Raw genomic sequence first — 18472 nt, forward strand, 5'->3', positions numbered from 1 at the left:
AGGAAACAATAGCAAAGATCAATAACACTAAAAGCTGGTTCCTTGAGAAGATAAACAAAATTTATAACCATTAGCCAGACTCATCAAGAAAAAGTGGGAGAGGACTCCAATAAAATTACAAATGAAAAAGGAGAACCTACAACAGATACTACAGAAATACAAAGCATCCTAAGAGAGTACTACCAGCAACTCTGTGCCAATAAAATGGACAGCCTGGAAGAAATGGACAAATTCTTAGAAATGTATAACCTTCCAAGACTGAACAAGGAAGAAATAGAATATATGAACAGACCAAACGCAAGTAATGACTGAAACTGTGATTAAAAATCTTCCAACAAACAAGTCCAGGACCAGATGACTTCACAGGTGAACTCTATCAAACATTTAGAGAAGAGCTAACACCCATCATTCTCAAACTCTTCCAAAAAATTGTGGAGGAAGCAACACTCCCAAACTTATTCTATGAGGCCACCATCACCCTGATACCAAAACAAGACAAAGATAGTACAAAAAGAGAAAACTACAGACCAATATCACTGATGAATACAGATGCAAAAATCCTCAACAAACTACTTGCAAACAGAATCCAACAACACATTAGAAGGATCATACACCATGACCAAGTGGGATTTATCCCAGAGATGCAAGGATTCTTCAATAAACGCAAATCAATCAATGTGATACACCATATTAACAAATTGAAGAATAAAAACCATATGATCATCTCAATAGACACAGAAAAAGCTTTTGAGAAAATTCAACACCCATTTATGATAAAAACCCTTTAGTGAGTGGGCACAGAGGGAACTTACCTCAAAATAATAAAGGCCATATATGATAAACCCACAGCACACATCATTCTCAATGGTGAAAAACTGAAAGCATTTCCTCTAAGATCAGGACAAGAAAAGGATGTCCACTCTCACCACTATTATTCAACATAGTTTTGGAAGTCCTAGTCATGGCAATAGGAGAAGAAAAAGAAATAAAAGGAATACAATTTGGAAAAGAAGAAGTAAAACTGTCACTGTTTGCAGATGACATGATACTATATATAGAGAATCCTAAAGGTGCCACCAGAAAACTATTAGAGCTAATCAATGAATTTGGTAAAGTTGCAGGATACAAAATTAACGCACAGAAATCTCTTGCAATCCTATACACTAATGATGAAAAATCTGAAAGATAAATTAAGGAAACACTCTCATGTACCACTGCAACAAAAAGAATAAAATACCTAGGAATAAACCTACCTAGGGAAACACAAGACCTGTATGCAGAAAACTGTAAGACACTGATGAAAGAAATTAAAGATGATACAAATAGATGGAGAGATATACCATGTTCTTGGATTGGAAGAATCATTACTGTGACAATGACTATACCACCCAAAGCAATCTACAGATTCAGTGCAATCCCTCTCAAATTACCAATGGCATTTTTTACAGAACTAGAACAAAATATCTTAAAATTTGTATGGAGACTCAGAAGACCCCAAATAGCCAAAGCAGTCTTGAGGGAAAAAAACGGAGCTGGAGGAATCATACTCCCCGACCTCAGAGTATACTACAAAGCTACACTAATCAAGACAATATGCTACTGGCACAGAAACAGAAATATAGATCAATGGAACAGGATAGAAAGCCCAGAGATAAACCCATGCACATATGGTCAACTAATCTATGACAAAGGAGGCAAGGATATACAATGGAGAAAAAACAGTCTCTTCAATAAGTGATTCTGGGAAAACAGGACAATTACATGTAAAAGAATGTAATTAGAACACTTCCTAACACCATACACAAAAATAAACTGAAAATGGATTAGAGACCTAAATGTAAGACCGGACACTATAAAACTCTTAGAGGAAGACACAGGAAAAACACTCTTTGACATAAATCACAGCAAGATATTTTTTGATCCATCTCTTACAGCAATGGAAATAAAAACAAAAATAAACAGATGGGACCTAATGAAACCTAAAAGGTTTTGCACAGCAAAGAAAACTCTAAGGATGAAAAGACAACCTTCAGAATGGAAGAAAATATTTGCAAATGAATCATCGGACAAAGGATTAATCTCCAAAATATATAAACAGCTCATGCAGCTCAATATTAATAAAACAAACAACTCAATCAAAAAATGGGCAGAACTAAGTGGTTGAGAGTCTGCCTGCCGATGCAAGGGACACGGGTTCGTGCCCTGGTCCAGGAAGATCCCACATGCCGCGGAGCGGCTGGGCCCGTGAGCCATGGCTGCTGAGCCTGCGCGTCCAGAGCCTGTGCTCCGCAACGGGAGAGGCCACAACAGTGAGAGGCCCGCGTACAGCAAAAAGAAAAAAAAAATGGGCAGAAGACCTAAATAGACATTTCTCCATAGAATACATACAGATGGCCAAGAAGCACATGAAAAGCCGCTCAACATCACTAATTATTAGGGAAATGCAAGTCAAAACTACAATGAGGTATCACCTCACCCCAGTTAGAATGGGCATCGTCAGAAAATCTATAAACAACAAATGCTGGAGAAGGTGTGGAGAAAAGGGAACCCTCTTGCACTGTTGGTGGGAATGTAAATTGATACAGCCACTATGGAGAAAAGTATGGAGGTTCCTTAAAAAAGTAAAAATAGAATTACCATATGACCCAGCAATCCCACTACTGGGCATATACCCAGAGAAAACCATAATTCAAAAAGACACATGCACCCCAATGTTCACTGCAGCACTATTTACAATAGCCAGGTCATGGAAGCAAACTAAATGCCCATCGACAGATGAATGGATAAAGAAGATACAGTACATATATACAATGGAATGTTACTCAGCCATAAGAAGGAATGAAATTGGGTCATTTGTAGAGACATGGATGTATCTAGAGACTATCGTACAGAGTGAAGTAAGTCAGAAAGAGAAAAACAAATATTGTATATTAATGCATATATGTGGAACCTAGAAAATGGTATAGATGAACCGGATTGAAGAGCAGAAATTGAGCCACAAATGTAGAGAACAAACGTATGGACAGCAAGGGGGGAAAGCGGCGGGGGGTGGGGGTGGGGGTGTGCTGAATTGGGAGATTGGGATTGACATGTATACACTGATGTGTATAAAATGGATGACTAATAAGAAAATAAACATTGAAAAAATGACATTAAATAAGTAAAACTAAATTGCCTAAAATACAGATATTAGATGGTTAGTTCTACTCACTTTCTAGTTAATTAACTTGTGGCATTCCAACCAACAGCTGGAAGAATATAGTTTGTTTAGAATATAAAACAAATTTTGGTAGCAAACAACTTTATAGTAACTTAAATCCTGTACTTTATTTTCATTGTATTTTTAAAATTAATAGACTTTTTTTTTTTTTTTTTCCGGTACGCGGGCCTCTCACTGTTGTGGCCTCTCCCGTTGCGGAGCACAGGCTCCGGATGTGCAGGCTCATGGGCCCAGCTGCTCCGCGGCATGTGGGATCTTTCCGGACTGGGGCACGGACCTGTGTCCCCTGCATCAGCAGGAGGACTCTCAACCACTGCGCCACCAGGGAAGCCCCAAAATTAATACACTTTTTAAGAGCAGTTTTAGATTTAAAACTTGAGCAGATAGTTCCCATATACTCCCTCTCTCCCCCTCATGGTTTCCCTGATTTTTAGCATCTTCCATTAGCGTAGTGCATTTGTTACAATTGATTAACCAGTATTGATGCGTTATTATTAGTTCATAAAATCCATAGTTTAATTAGGGTTCACTCTTTGTGTCTTATGTTATACAGTTCTATGTATTTTGACAAATGTTCTAGCTATTCATCCCTCATTCCCTCTCCCTGACTGCAGGCAACTACGGATCATTTTACTGTCTGCATAGTTTTGTCTTTACCCTTCACTTTGGGTTGTGATCTCCTACAGTAATATAGCTTACTCTTTCCAGACCAGATAATATACAATGAGTCAGAGCCAGTAAGTGTGACTCAGTATTCATGCTTCTCATGTTCCCTATTAGAGTTATTCTCATGTTCTTTATTAGAGTTATCCTCATTTACATTTCAGCTAATTCTTCTGCATTTTGATAAAGCATTACCTTCTTTGGCCAGTCTCTCTCTCTCTCTCTCTCTCTCTCTCTCTATTGGAGAGAGAGCCTTAACTATTTTCTTACAATAAATTGTTTAAATTATCATATTTTAAGTTTACTTTCTGGGTAAAGGACATTACAGTAGCAGACAAGCCAAAATTCTATGCACTGGGCTTAAGAATATATTTGATTGGGGCTTCCCTGGTGGGGCAGTGGTTGAAAGTCCGCCTGCCGATGCAGGGGACGCAGGTTCATGCCCCGGTCCGGGAAGATCCCACATGTCGTGGAGCGGCTGGGCCTGTGAGCCATGGCCGCTGAGCCTGCGCTTCCGGGGCCTGTGCTCCGCAACGGGAGAGGCCACAACAGTGAGAGGCCCGCATACCGCAAAATAATAATAATAAATTAATTAATTTAAAAAAAAAAGAATATATTTGATTGGTGGTGGAGACGAAGAACTGCCTTTCTAACTGTTTGTCTAGCCCAATCCTCACAGTTCACAGTGACATAGAAATTCAATATGCACAATCATCTTAGGAGTCAAAATTCATACGGCACAGTATGCTATACGCATACAACAGAACCTTGCCTGCACCCAAGACCTTCATTATCATTAGGATTCATACCACTGGACCACATTTTAAATAAATCTATGTGAAAATGAATCCTACAAACACTTTTAATATTAATTCCTATTAAACTGAGAATCTTTGCAACATAACTGATATAATACCAGATTTATTAGGTTCACCCATCTGTGAAGAGTAGCATTTCCTTGGTATTAAAAGTATATATTTTATTGACTAGGATTGTTTATTGACTTAAGGGTATAGCTGTTAAAGTGATCTGGCAATCGATCCTACAAGCACACTGAATTTATCAGCAGGATACCCAGACATTTGGAAATGGTCTTAATATTATGGCTCCAAAAAGCAAAGCTTCAGGCACTATTCTAGGATCTCTTGAAATCTGTAGTTACTTGAATACCAGATCATTCACTGGTCTTTTTTTTCTTACTAAGGATTTCATGTACCATAAAAGTAATACTCTATTCTTTTTTTTTTTTTTGTAGTTAAATAAGTTGGATTTATTATTTGCTGCAGCGAGGGGAAACACACACCTTGGGGAAACATGGATGTGTTAGGAAGATCCTACTATATAGGATTTGGGCTTTGATTGAGTAATTGGAGGGAAGCAGGTGAGAGTTTGCTTTAGATTGGATGCTGTCAGAAAACAGGGATGATTCTATGAGTGGATATCTCACTAAGTTTTATCTTTAGGGAGGGGAGACTCATAAGAGGATAAGCTATACTTGGTAGAGAAGTAGCAGTCACTCATTTTGGCCAAGAGAGGGGATGTATGGTAACTTGTGGGCTGCACAGTGACCTTGGTTTTGTCTGTATTTAGATATAATTATGAAGTGGCCTTGTTTTGTCTTATTTATCATGGTCTCAGAGTAACCTTGCATCGGGTTAGTGTTCTGTGAGATTGTTTCTGTTCAGCAGGGGAATAACATGGCCCACAGTGAGTGCTTGGCCAGTTTTCAAGTGTCACGTACCGCCCCCTCCTCTTTTTTTCCTTTCTCACAAGTTCCAGGTGATGCTGATACTACTGGTCCAGAGACCACCAACCTTTGAGAACCACTCTCTGAGAGGGTAAAGAGACCTGAGACCTATGTTTGGAACAGGTATATAATAAAGTAATACTGTATTCTTCTTAATTAAAGGCAGTACTTCTGGTTACTATTAATTACATAAGACTAAATGAAATACTGTGATCCATGTTCAAGTTCAGGTGGTCACTGTAATATGCATAAAAAACACTGTACTTAAAGAAGAACAAAAACTGGTACCAAGAAAAATCAATATATGAAGTTAGGCTTCAAAAAGGGTGTCTTCAATGTTGGAATAATGTTGAAGTTAATTTTTGTGCATGGTGCAAAGGGTCTAAATTTATCTTTTCTGCATGTGTCCAATTGTCCTATCAATGCTTGTTGAAAAGATAATTTTTTCGCATTGAATTGCGTTAGCACCTTTGTTGAAGATCAGTTGACCATAATTGCTAGAGTTTATTTCTGAATTCACAATTCTGTTCCACTGGTCTAAATGTCCATCATTATGGCAGCACTATATTCTTGGAAACTGTATGTATTAGTTTTCTATTTCTGTATAACAAATTACCACAAACATAGCAATTTACAATAACACAAATTTATTACCTCACAGTTCTGTAGGTCAGAAGTTCAGGCAGGCTTGGCTAGGTTCTCTGCTTAGTTTCTCACAAGACTGAACTCAAGCTATCAGCTAAGCCAGGTTCTAATTGGAAATATCTAAGGAAGAACCTGCTTCCAAGCTCAGGCTGGTGACAGAATATAGTTCCTTGTGGTGGCAAGACTTAAATCACTCTTTTCTTGCTACTGGTCAGAGACAGCTCTCAGCTCCTAACCCCTTCCATCTTCAAAGCCTGCAATGGTATGTTGAATACCATTCTTATGCTTTATATCTCTCTGTCTCTTTTGCTCCCAGCTGGGGAAAACTCTCTGCTTTTATCATGTAATTAGGTTAGGCCCATCTAAATATTATCTCCTTTTTATTATATAACATAACATATTATGGGAGTAAAACCATTTCGGCAGGGGTCAAAAGTCATGCAAGTAAGGTTAAAATTCTATCTACTATACTATACCTTTAGAGTAAACATTAAGATTAGAAAGAGTGATCTTATACTTTACTGTTCTTTCTCAAATTTTTTGGCTATTAGTATTACTCTGCATTTCCATATAAACTTTAGGATCATCTTATCAATTTCTGTAAAAATGAAATTATCAAAATTTGCTGGAAATCTGATGGAGATTGCAACAAATCTATAGACTAATTTGGGGAAAACTGCCATTTTAATAACATTGAGTCTTGCAAACCATGAACATGGAATAATATCTTAGATCTTTATTTCTCTCAGCAATGTTTTGTTATTTTCAGTGTTTTTATTGTACTGCTTTTATTAAATATATTCATTTTTGAATTGTTCATTGGAAGTAAATAGAAATAACATTGACTTGCATACTGATCTTGTATCCTGCAACTTGCTGAACTTATTTATTAGTTCTATCATGTTTTTGTGTGTGCGTGTTTGTGGATTTCTTAAGATTTTCTACATATAGGACCATGCTGTCAATGAATAAAGACAGTCTTATTCTAGTAATATAGAGAAAATTTTCTCCAACAGTTCTGCCTTCTGTCCTCCTCCTTTTGTGCAAGTACACATACACACACACACATACAACGTCTTTATATCTTATAAGCTCAACCATACAGTTTTATAATTATTGTTTTATTCAGGTGTCTTTTAAGTTTTCTATTTAAGAAAAGAGAGATATGTAATTACTTTTACCAGTGCTCTATTTCTTTATGTGAATTTGAGTTGCTGGCTTATGTCATTTTCTTTCATCTGAGCAGACTTCTATTAGTATTTATTGTAAGGCAGATAAGCTAGCAATGAATTCTCTCAGTCTTTATTTATTTAGGAATGTCTTTATGTCACTTTCATTTTTGAAGGATAGTTTTATTTGATTGCCAGTTTTTTTTTTTCCTTCAGCTCTTTGAATATGCCATCCCACTGCCTCTTTCCTCCACTGTTTCTGATGAGAAGTCAGCTGTTAATCATATCTTTATTCTATGTACAAATCTTTTATTCCACAAGGAGTTTAGTAGTTCATTTGAGTCAGACATATAACAGATATCCAAAGGGCATAACATTTTTGATTTGGCTTCTTTGTCAGTTAGAAGTGTGGTGACACTTCTGGACTGCCAACAAATCTGGGCTTCTTATAACAGACTCAAAGATAGCTTAGTATAGATAGAATTAAAATAAATATTACACAGTAAATACACATTAAAATGCATAAGTAGGTTAGACAGAATTAAAATGGTAAGGAGCTCTATTAGCACATGCCTATATGAGGCAGTTAAAAAATGTTTAACCAAAAGAATACATGAAAATAATCACAGAATAGGAAATAGTCCCAAGACACTGTGGCCCTAAGCACTACAAAATCTCTTTTAACAAACTATAGAGACAATAGTAATGGAAACCACCCAGAAACAATTAAAAATGCACTCAGCAATGATTTACCTATTATAGTTCAGATTCTGTCCAGTCCATGACCTAGGCCTAAATAAAGACAGAACAAGTAATCATAGGAAAAATGGAAAAGTTTCTATAAAAGGCCTTTTACTAGATCAGAACAGCATGGATTCATTAATATCCATTGCCCATGGCTGAAAAGTAATGATGATTTTATCCATTTTATAGAAAAGGGGGAAATCTCAAGATGAATCCAAATCTACCTTTTTATATCTACTTGGCAAAAAAATGGAAGAGTTAAGAAAAACATTAAGGCAATCTTGCATAGAGACATTTTCAAACTGCAGCAGGAAAAGCTACTCAAAGTGCTGCCTAGGCTTTCTCTTAATATAAAGAATACTGTGGAAATACCATACCTCTCCTGAAATGATACAGCCTATCAAATAAGATTAAAATAGAAGTTATAAGCATCAGAGTTTAAGGTGACATTATTTAAGTTCAGATTCACACACACACAAAATAGTAACACTCGACTGTGACAAGAAGAGCTGTATTCTAAAATGTACTCTGGTTAAAACTATGGTTACTAGATCCTCCCATGTCCAAGAACAAGGTTATACTGTGGGTAAGTATTGTTTCTTAAGATAAGGAAATGGAGTAACAGACACACGTCAGTGAGGTATCTCAGTCTAAATAGAACAAGTGAAAAATCTTTCTAGATTCCACAATGAAGAACTTGTAATGCTGAACAAATTACAAGATGAATGGAGAATGCATTCATCTTTAAGGCAAAGCAAGAAAGAGGATGGGGGGAAAAGCAAGGAAAAAATTCGCTCTGTAAATGGAGCAACTTCTTTTCAACCAAATGGCAGAAGTAAAAAGAAAACCATAAGCTAGCACATTCTTCTGAAGAACTGCAAATTTAATAAAATTATAAACAAAACTTATAATGAGCAAGTTGAGCCACATGGCAACCAACACAAAGAAGAAACAAAAGAAGTCTCTTAAAGTCAAATGAATGCCTCATGAAAAATGAACTGCTGCATCTCTATCACAAAATCTGAAGGTGAGTTTAAAAAAACCTTATTTTTTTTTGCTTTTTATCTATTTATCTATTTATTTATTTATTAAACATCTTTATTGGAGTATAATTGCTTTACAATGGTGTGTTAATTTTTGCTTTATAACAAATTGAATCAGTTATACACATACATATGTTCCCATATCTCTTCCCTCTTGTATCTCCCTCCCTCCCACCCTCATTATCCCACCCCTCTAGGTGGTCACAAAGCACCGAGCTGATCTCCCTATGCTAAGCGGCTGCTTCCCACTAGCTATCTATTTTACGTTTGGTAGTGTATATATGTCCATGCCTCTCTCTCACTTTGTCACAGCTTACCCTCCCCCCTCCCCATATCCTCAAGTCCATTCTCTAGTAGGTCTGTCTTTATTCCCGTCTTGCCCCTAGGTTCTTCATGACTTTTTTTTTTCCCTTAGATTCCATATATATGTGTCAGCATACGGTATTTCCTTTTCTCTTTCTGACTTACTTCACTCTGTATGACAGACTCTAGGTCCATCCACCTCACTACAAATAACTCAATTTCGTTTCTTTTCATGGCTGAGTAATATTCCATTGTATATATGTGCCACATCTTCTTTATCCATTCATCTGTCAATGGGCACTTAGGTTGCTTCCATGTCCTGGCTATTGTAAATAGAGCTGCAATGAACATTTTGGTACATGACTCTTTTTGAATTCTGGTTTCCCAGTAGTGGGATTGCTGGGTCGTATGGTAGTTCTATTTTTAGTTTTTTAAGGAACCTCCAGACTGTTCTCCATAGTGGCTGTACCAATTCACATTCCCACCAACAGTGCAAGAGGGTTCCTTTTTCTCCACACCCTCTCCAGCATTTATTGTTTGTAGATTTTTTGATGATGGCCATTCAGACCGGTGTGAGATGATATCTCACTGTAGTTTTGATTTGCATTTCTCTAATGATTAGTGACATTGAGCATTCTTTCATGTGTTTGATGGCAATCTGTATATCTTTGGAGAAATGTCTGTTTAGGTCTCTGCCCATTTTTGGATTGGGTTGTTTGTTTTTTGGATATTGAGCTGCATGAGCTGCTTGTGAATTTTGGAGATTAATCCTTTGTCAGTTGCTTCATTTGCAAATATTTTCTCCCATTCTGAGGGTTGTCTTTTGGTCTTGTTTATGGTTTCCTTTGCTGTGCAACAGCTTTGAAGTTTCATTAGGTCCCATTGCTCATTTTTATTTCCATTTCTCTAGGACGTGGGTCAAAAAGGATCTTGCTGTGATTTATGTCATAGAGTGGTCTGCCTATGAAAAAACCTTATTTTGAGAACAAATAAAATTTTATATTTACCTGACATTTTGGCTACTCACAGGAAAATCAAATAGTTTCCCACCATCTCTAGTGTATTTGTGCTCTGGCATTCAAAAAACTGGATTTCAGATTAAGATCCAAAAGAGGGTTGGTCATAGAAACAAGGGCTTGTAAAGCAAATTTTCAATATTTTTTAGCTATCTCAAATTTTTCTTGTCTTTCTCTCTTCAAAAAAATATGGAGTCAGACTGTTTAGGTTCATATCTTGATTTTCTAACTTGCTACCTGGATGACAAGGCAAGTCTCTTGTTCTGCCTGGGATTCCTCCTCTGTAAAATGGGGATAATAACTTCATTGGGCTACTGAGGGACTAAACGATTTAATGTGTGTTAAGAGCTTAGAACAGTACCTGGAGCACATAGTATTTACCATATGAAATTTTGTTAAATAAAAATTAAAACTTTATTAGGCCAACCTATGTTAGGTTCTGAGTATAAAGAAACCAACAGGATGCTGTTTTTAAAAAAGCTTGGTGAGAGAGATGGATGAATAAACAATGATTACAAAAGAACTAGAACAGTGCTATGATAGAGATGAGTAGTCTATTTGTGAGCACATAAAGAGGACCTCTAACTTTACCACATCGTCATTCAGAGTGTTCACAATGATGCCCTTCCTGACAGGAAGTAGATTTGTCCACCAAATTCACCCAATTCCCATGAGGGTGACTGAGAAGGTGCTTACCTTTGCTTAGCTAAGAGAAGCCTGTCACAAAGAACAAATCAGATAACAAAGGAAACGGGTGACAATCTCCACTTGGTATTCAAAAAGAAACTTATTTTCCCTCTCTAGGTTCAAATAGCAGAGTCTACAAGTGCTCTCAATTTCATTTAAATATAAAGTCTGACCACGGGGCACTTCCTGAAAACATGGTTTTAAAATTTTCTCATGAATAAGTCAAAATGAAAATTCAGAAGTATCTCCTTTTTTTTTTTTTTTTTTTTTTTGTGGTAGGCAGGCCTCTCACTGATGTGGCCTCTCCTGTTGCAGAGCACAGGCTCCGGACGCGCAGGCTCAGCAGCCATGGCTCACAGGCCCAGCCGCTCCGCGGCATGTGGCATCTTCCTGGACCAGGGCACGAACCCGTGTGCCCTGCATCGGCAGGCGGACTCTTAACCACTGTGCCACCAGGGAAGCCCCCGTAGTATCTCCTTTTGAGAGTATACTTTCTCCATACCTGTGACCAACAGTTTCTTCCTAGTATTTGTAATTTTTTAAGTTTTGCTCCTCAGGGTTGAGGTTAAGAGAGGCAGTGTTAACTATGATTGGTCTCTAGGGAAACCTCCAAGAATCACTCTTTTAAACATAAAATACTACCCTTTAGAAAGTTTTATTTTCCCCTCATTTCAGCAGTAGATAGAAAAAGGGCTAGGCCTCTTTATCTGGATGTCTTTAAACTCCCTAATGACTATTTCTTGACTCAGTCTATATCCTTAACTACTGGCAATTGAAAAGTCCCTCAGCCTCTCCTCCACTACCCTTGGCCAACGTTTTTGTGCCCTTAAACATCTGTCATAGAGACAGAGGGAGTGGAAATGTAAAGACGAAAGTCAGAAATCTGATCTTCATGTTATAATCTTCTCTAGCCCGACCATGAGAGCATTAGGAAAGTGCCACCTTAAAAACTGCCCTTTTTCAAAGTGGCAAAACAAATCCAAATAAAAAGATTAGCTTCCACCTTCCTCTGCCTCATTTTATAGCATAGGTTTTCAGAAAACAGAACAAAAGAAAATATTTCCAGTTAGAATACAAATAAACCATTCATACTGTGGTTCTTTCTTATAAATATTGTGACTTCAAAATAAAAAAGGGAGGGTACGTTAAAAGTCTAAGCTATGCCACATTCCAGCAAAATTATTATTCTTTCTTTTCTTTTTACTTTTCCATATGTCCAAACTTGAGGTTTAAAAATGGATTTTCTTAGCCGAAACTCTTAACCCATCTGAGACAGGTGTCTCTAGGTTGAACAGAACAGTGTTCTTTAGAATATTTACAGAAAACCATTCAAGACCTGCTACTATTCAAAGGGAGAGGATAACCCTTTAGTTAGTACATTATCCATGTTTTAATAATAATATGAATGACTCTGACACTCTATATAGTTTTTTCTACAACGTTTTAATACAAAAGCTATCCTCATCCATTTAAATTCATTTGGATATGAAAAAGACAACCAATGTCACTTGCTAGAGGGCAAGAAGTAAGTCTTCAGAACTTGTTTCACGTCACAACTGGCAGGGTTCTGAACTTTCATTTTATTATATAATATATACTATTTGATGATATGTATATAAATGTTAATATGCAAACACTCTCATATATACTTATGTGATTAATACATATATACAAACACAAAATCATGCTAAATGTTCCAGTTTTCTCCAGTTAAAGCTTTTACAATTTGCCAAGACACTTTCATTACTCTAAAACTCTAAACATGAGTTAGAAGAGGCTTATGAGTAAAAAAAAAAAAAAAGAGCCCACCTGATCTTCATTAAGTAACAAGAGCAGTGGGTTTTCTTTATCACTCCTGCTGTGCTTTCATACAATCAGGAGCTTCCCTCCTGACCCAGAGCCTGCTTCAAGTAATCATTCCTGACCTCTGGGCCCCAGGAACAGAAGAGGAAAGGGAAACAGGGAAGTAAATGAAGCCAACTCAATCACATGCTGTAACTGTAGGTCTAAAGACAATGTTGTATACAGTGAGACAAAGTAAAAGGCAGATAACTCTTCTGACATCTTGCTGATCCATTAAAGACAAGAAAAGGTAAGAAAAAAGATGCTTACCTGTTGTTCCTGAATTTTAGCAGCACCAAGTTCTGAGAGAGACACAGTGAGCTTCTCCTGCTGTTCTGATAGATATTTCTGATAGAGGCTTAGAAGTTCTTGACATTCTTTATACTGTAGCTGAAGAGGTGAGATTGCAAATTAAGGGAAAAAGCTAATAAATGGATTTAAACTGCATATATCGGTATTGTTTTTCAGATTTCAACAAACAAAATAGAGACAGAAATGTAACCATACTTGGTGAGAGTGCAGGTAAGCTATAGTCTTCAGATGAACACAGCATATGTATCCCCCTCAAAATCATGAAACAATAATTCACAGGGAGTAACAATGTTTATCCTATTAAAATTTTTCTTTCTCAAGTCTTTAAATTTGATGAAGACAAACATATGCACAAGAATGAAGGTGGACCCCCATCTCACACCATATATAAAACTACCTGAAAATGGATCACTGACCTAAATTTAATAGCTAAAACTATAAACTTTATAAAAGCAAATCTTTGTGACCTTGGATTAGGCAATGGTCACCTAAAAGCACAGCAATGAAGAACAAATAAATAAATTGGATTTCAAATTTTAAAACTTTGTGCTTCAAAGGACAGTATTAAGAAATTGAAAAGACAACCTCCAGAATGAGAGAAAATATTTGCAAATCATACAAATGATAAGGTCTGGTATCCATATATATGCAAAGATGTTATATGACTCAACAATAAAAACTATTACCTAATTAAAACTGGGCAAAGGACTTGAATAGACATTTCCCAAAAGGAAATATACAAATGGCCAAGCAGCACAAGAAAAGATGCTTTACATTGTTAGCCATTAGCTACTAGGAAATGCAAATCAAAATCACAGTGAGATACCACTTTGCATTTACTAGGATGGCTATAATCAAAAAGACTGACAATAACAAGCACTGGCAAGAATATGGTGAAATTAGAACCCTCCCACATAGCTGATGGGAATGTAAAATGCCGCTGCTTTGGAAAATAATTTAGCAGTGCCTCAAAAAGTTAGACACAGAGTTACCATGACCCACAATTCTACTCCAATTCCCCAAGAGAATTGAAAATATAGGTTCACATTAAAAACTTATACATGCATATTCAGAGCAACATTATCCATAACAGTGAAAAAGTGAAAACAATCCAAATGTCTATCAACTGACAAATGGATAAACAAAATGTGGTATACCTGTAAAATGGAATATTATTCAGCCATAAAAAGAAACAAAGTATCCCTACATTCTACTATATGAGTAAAACTTGAATATATTATATGCTAAAGAAGCCAGACACAAAAGGCTACAAATTCTATGTATGTTGTTGTTTAAAATACCTCTTCCAATGAGCCAGGGAAAAGGATACTTAGTTCTAAGTATACCAGCTCACAAGTAAGAGTTACATTTATCCATGTTCACTTTCTGTTCTCTTCTCCAATTTTCTGAAGTACCCATTATGTGAGAAAAGCTAAATGGGGAAAAAAAGAGAAATGTCCAGAATAGGCAAATCCATATAGATAGAAAGTATATTAGTGGTTGCCAAAAGATGGAGAAGGGACATAGGGAGCACTTGCTGATGGATATGCGTTTTATGGGGGAGGCAATGAACATGATCTGGAAGTAGAAGGCTGTCTTTGCACACCTTTAGGAATATACTCAAAACCATTGAATTCTATACTTCCAAAGGGTGATTTTTATTTTATGTGAATTATATCTCAATAAAGCTGTTACTAAAAAATTCAGGGTGGAAGTGATGATACTGTTCTGGTCAAAGTAATTACTGCCTAATTTACATAGGAGGTTCTAACTATATTAAACATAACAGGATTATGATTAGATTTTTGTCCTATTTGTTTGGTTTTGCATAATGTCAATTTAGTCAATATTTCATTAATGAAAGCATCATCAGGAAATTTTCTGCCCATATACCTCCCTACATGTTTTACAGTCTAGTATGAAGAACATAGCAACCTAACTTGGGGTACCCTCTCCCACAGCTCCTCAAACTTGCAAAGTGCTCAGGAAGAAGATACTAAACTGTGCAGATCAGGTGTCTGGAAGACAGGGAGTTCTATCCAAGGGAGAGTTCTCTGTTCCTTATTTCTCACTGTGGTAATTTCTTCCCAAGGCTCATTCTTCTCTCAGATCATTTCTGAATCTCCCTAACACCTAATTATATATGCTGTTGTATAAAAATTACTGTCCAATAAGATTATTCTGTATAAATACTTTTATAACAGGTCATCATGATTAAGGGTGGGAATAGTATTTCTTAAATGTCAAAAATGGTGACTGGCTTCAGTGTTCTTCTTAACATTTTCATAACCATATCATTGCTTCTGGGCAGATTCCTATTCTAATAACTTTTGCCAATCCTGACTGAATAAATAACCAATTGCTTCATTATTCTCATTGTTAACCTTTAACAAAAACCAGAGATGGCTTGTAGAAGAGGAGCTGGTTCATAATGAAAGGATAGGTTGCTAAGCTAAACAATGCATTAAGTAGAAGAGTGTGTTTAATACTCAGCATCTTAAAAACAACCACAACAATACAATGAACAGTAGTCTAGATAAGCTAATATGTTTTCAAAGCCAATCTATATCAGACCAGGTTGGTTTTACATCTCCATGCTTTTCCTCAGCAAGTTCAAAAAGACAGGAATGATTTGTGGCAGTCCCAAGAGCCTCTGCCAGCTATGATGTATATAAAAAGAATTTTTTATTCTAGCTGTTACCATAGGCAATAATGTCTGTAATAGGTGAACATATTAGCCTGGACACAGAATATGAATTTGTCTCGAAAAAGCCAGCACAATTATACAGTCTAAGAGTTAAGTGTCAGCATTTGAAGACAAATTATAGCCAATTCATTTAAACACATGCTATGTGGCAGAATATAAAAATAAGCAGTCCTATCTTTATCAATTTTTTATATCTGTATTGATTCACCAGATTTTGAAATGCCCTCCCCTTTCCTATAAAATCCAAAATATATGTACATGCAAAACAGTAATTTTCCTTCCTCCTTAGCACAATGAGACTTCAACCCTCCATCTGGAGAGAGAGATTTATGTTAGGAAAATGTAAGTAAAATGCCTTCTTAACTGATTTGGGGGAGGGCGTACAGTGAGAAAGAAGACATATTTAACTCAAGCCTGGCCAGCTGACAGAAAAGAATGCAACAGATGAAGGAAATTGAACCTAAGGGAAGGTGTGCACGAACCATGATGTGAACCTAGCATACTGCTGGTCTGCCCAACGACCATCAAGAACTGAGAGAAACTGCAGTCATCACAGCCTCATCAAAGAAAGCAAGCTTCGTAAGATAACAGAAATAAATATAAATTAATATTGAGCAACATCACATCAAAACCTAAACATATCAAATTAATTAGCTGAAATGGATGTTGGAAATGGTCATTTTGCAAAGCTTAAAGCCTTAACTCCAAAATGCATTATATAGAAAAATAAAACTAAAGATTGAAGCAGAATGAATAGGGAGATGAAAGAATAAAAACTGTGTGAGAAAAATCAGGGGTGGAAGTAGAAGGACCAGAAGACAGAATATACTAGTAGTTATGCTGCCCAAGTGATTGTCTTAAACCGGAAGAATTCCTCTGGTGGAGCAGAGACCACTCCCATCACCCCATCTCACCCTTGCCTCAGGTATTTAGGATACCTGAATCTGGTAGTTTACTACGTAAATTCTGATTAATACAGAATGAAATGAAGAAAGGTCTCCATGAGAGGAGAAAAGGGAGAATAATCAATTTTTTTAAAACAACTCCATTTTGGGAACCGACTCCTCAGAAAAATGGCTGATTCCCATTCTGGGGTAGAGAAAGTACAAAATGAGCTTGAAATTCTTGTTATTTTAATGTAAGAAAGTGTTTAAAGACGAATAGATGAGGGCTTATCAAAAGGAATAGCAGCAACCCTGAAGGGGACTCAGCCTAATTTGGGACAATCTGAGCATCAAAAGGAATGACTCTAATTAATAGCAAATTAAATAAATAAAAATCTACCAGTTCATAGTGATACTTCAAAAGAAGGGAAGAGTGAAAGTGGAAAAAATTGAAGTTCTTCTTTATAGAAAAATGCTAATTATTTAGAAGGAATGGTCAAATTTTAAAAATCACCACTTTGCAATCCCCAATGTAATAACTAGTTCAGGCGAGGATCATTAATTGATATTAAAACCAGTATGTAAAAGGTTAATAAATAAGATATTCATAAGGTGCCAAGATTAGTTATTTATAGCAAAGAAGAAAATGTACCTTTTTTTTTTAACATCTTTATTGGGGTATAATTGCTTTACAATGGTGTGTTAGTTTCTGCTTTATAACAAAGTGAATCAGTTATACATATGTTCCCATATGTCTTCCCTCTTGCATCGCCCTCCCTCCCACCCTCCCTATCCCACCCCTCCAGGCTGTCACAAAGCACCGAGCCAATACCCCTGTGCCATGCGGCTGCTTCCCACTAGCTATCTACCTTACGTTTGTTAGTGTGTATATGTCCATGCCTCTCTCTCGCCCTGTCACAGCTCACCCTTCCCCCTCCCCATATCCTCAAGTCCATTCTCCAGTAGGTCTGCGTCTTTATTCCTGTCTTACCCCTAGGTTCTTCATGACAGAAAATGTACCTTTAAATGGTAAAATCTGGTAGTCATCATCTAAACAAAGTAAATTAATGTAGGATTACTAATAGTGAAAAAACCAGACATTATGTACCTCTTAATGTCTGAAGCAGGCAACATCACCTAAGAAATATTCTTGCCAAGAATGTTTTACCTGAATCAAACCAAGTCTGTAAATCTAACTCCCACTGCACAGGAATTAAAAGAAATAAAGGAACAAATTATATTATACCACAAGGAAACAGTCAGACAAATCCATAATGTGGGAGATTTTGCAAAGCACTTGACCTGAACTCTTCAAAAAGTAAAGTCATGGGGGAAAAAAGTGGGTAGGCCTATTTTAGATTAAGAGAGCAAAGATACAACCAAATGTAAGCCATGAATCAGACTGAATCCTGGCTCAGGAAGAGAAACAGCTATAAAAGACATTCTTGGGACAACTAGGGGAATTGGAATAGGGACTCAATACCAGTTGA

General features: G+C 36.6%; 1 protein-coding gene across 2 annotated transcripts in view; it reads right to left on the minus strand.

Annotated features, from left to right (window-relative positions):
* The window catches only part of KIAA1328 (KIAA1328 ortholog), a 380212-nt gene that overhangs the window by 231551 nt on the left and 130189 nt on the right, over nucleotides 1–18472 (minus strand). The window contains exon 6 of one of the 2 annotated variants that reach the window (XM_065890102.1): nucleotides 13350–13465. In XM_065890102.1, coding sequence (XP_065746174.1) covers nucleotides 13350–13465 — 116 coding nt within the window. Of the gene's footprint in view, nucleotides 1–13349; nucleotides 13478–18472 lie in introns of both variants that reach the window. The other variant, XM_065890101.1, reaches the window with a different exon arrangement.

Source organism: Phocoena phocoena, chromosome 13, assembly GCF_963924675.1.
Source record: "Phocoena phocoena chromosome 13, mPhoPho1.1, whole genome shotgun sequence".
Classification (NCBI taxonomy): Eukaryota; Metazoa; Chordata; class Mammalia; order Artiodactyla; family Phocoenidae; genus Phocoena; species Phocoena phocoena.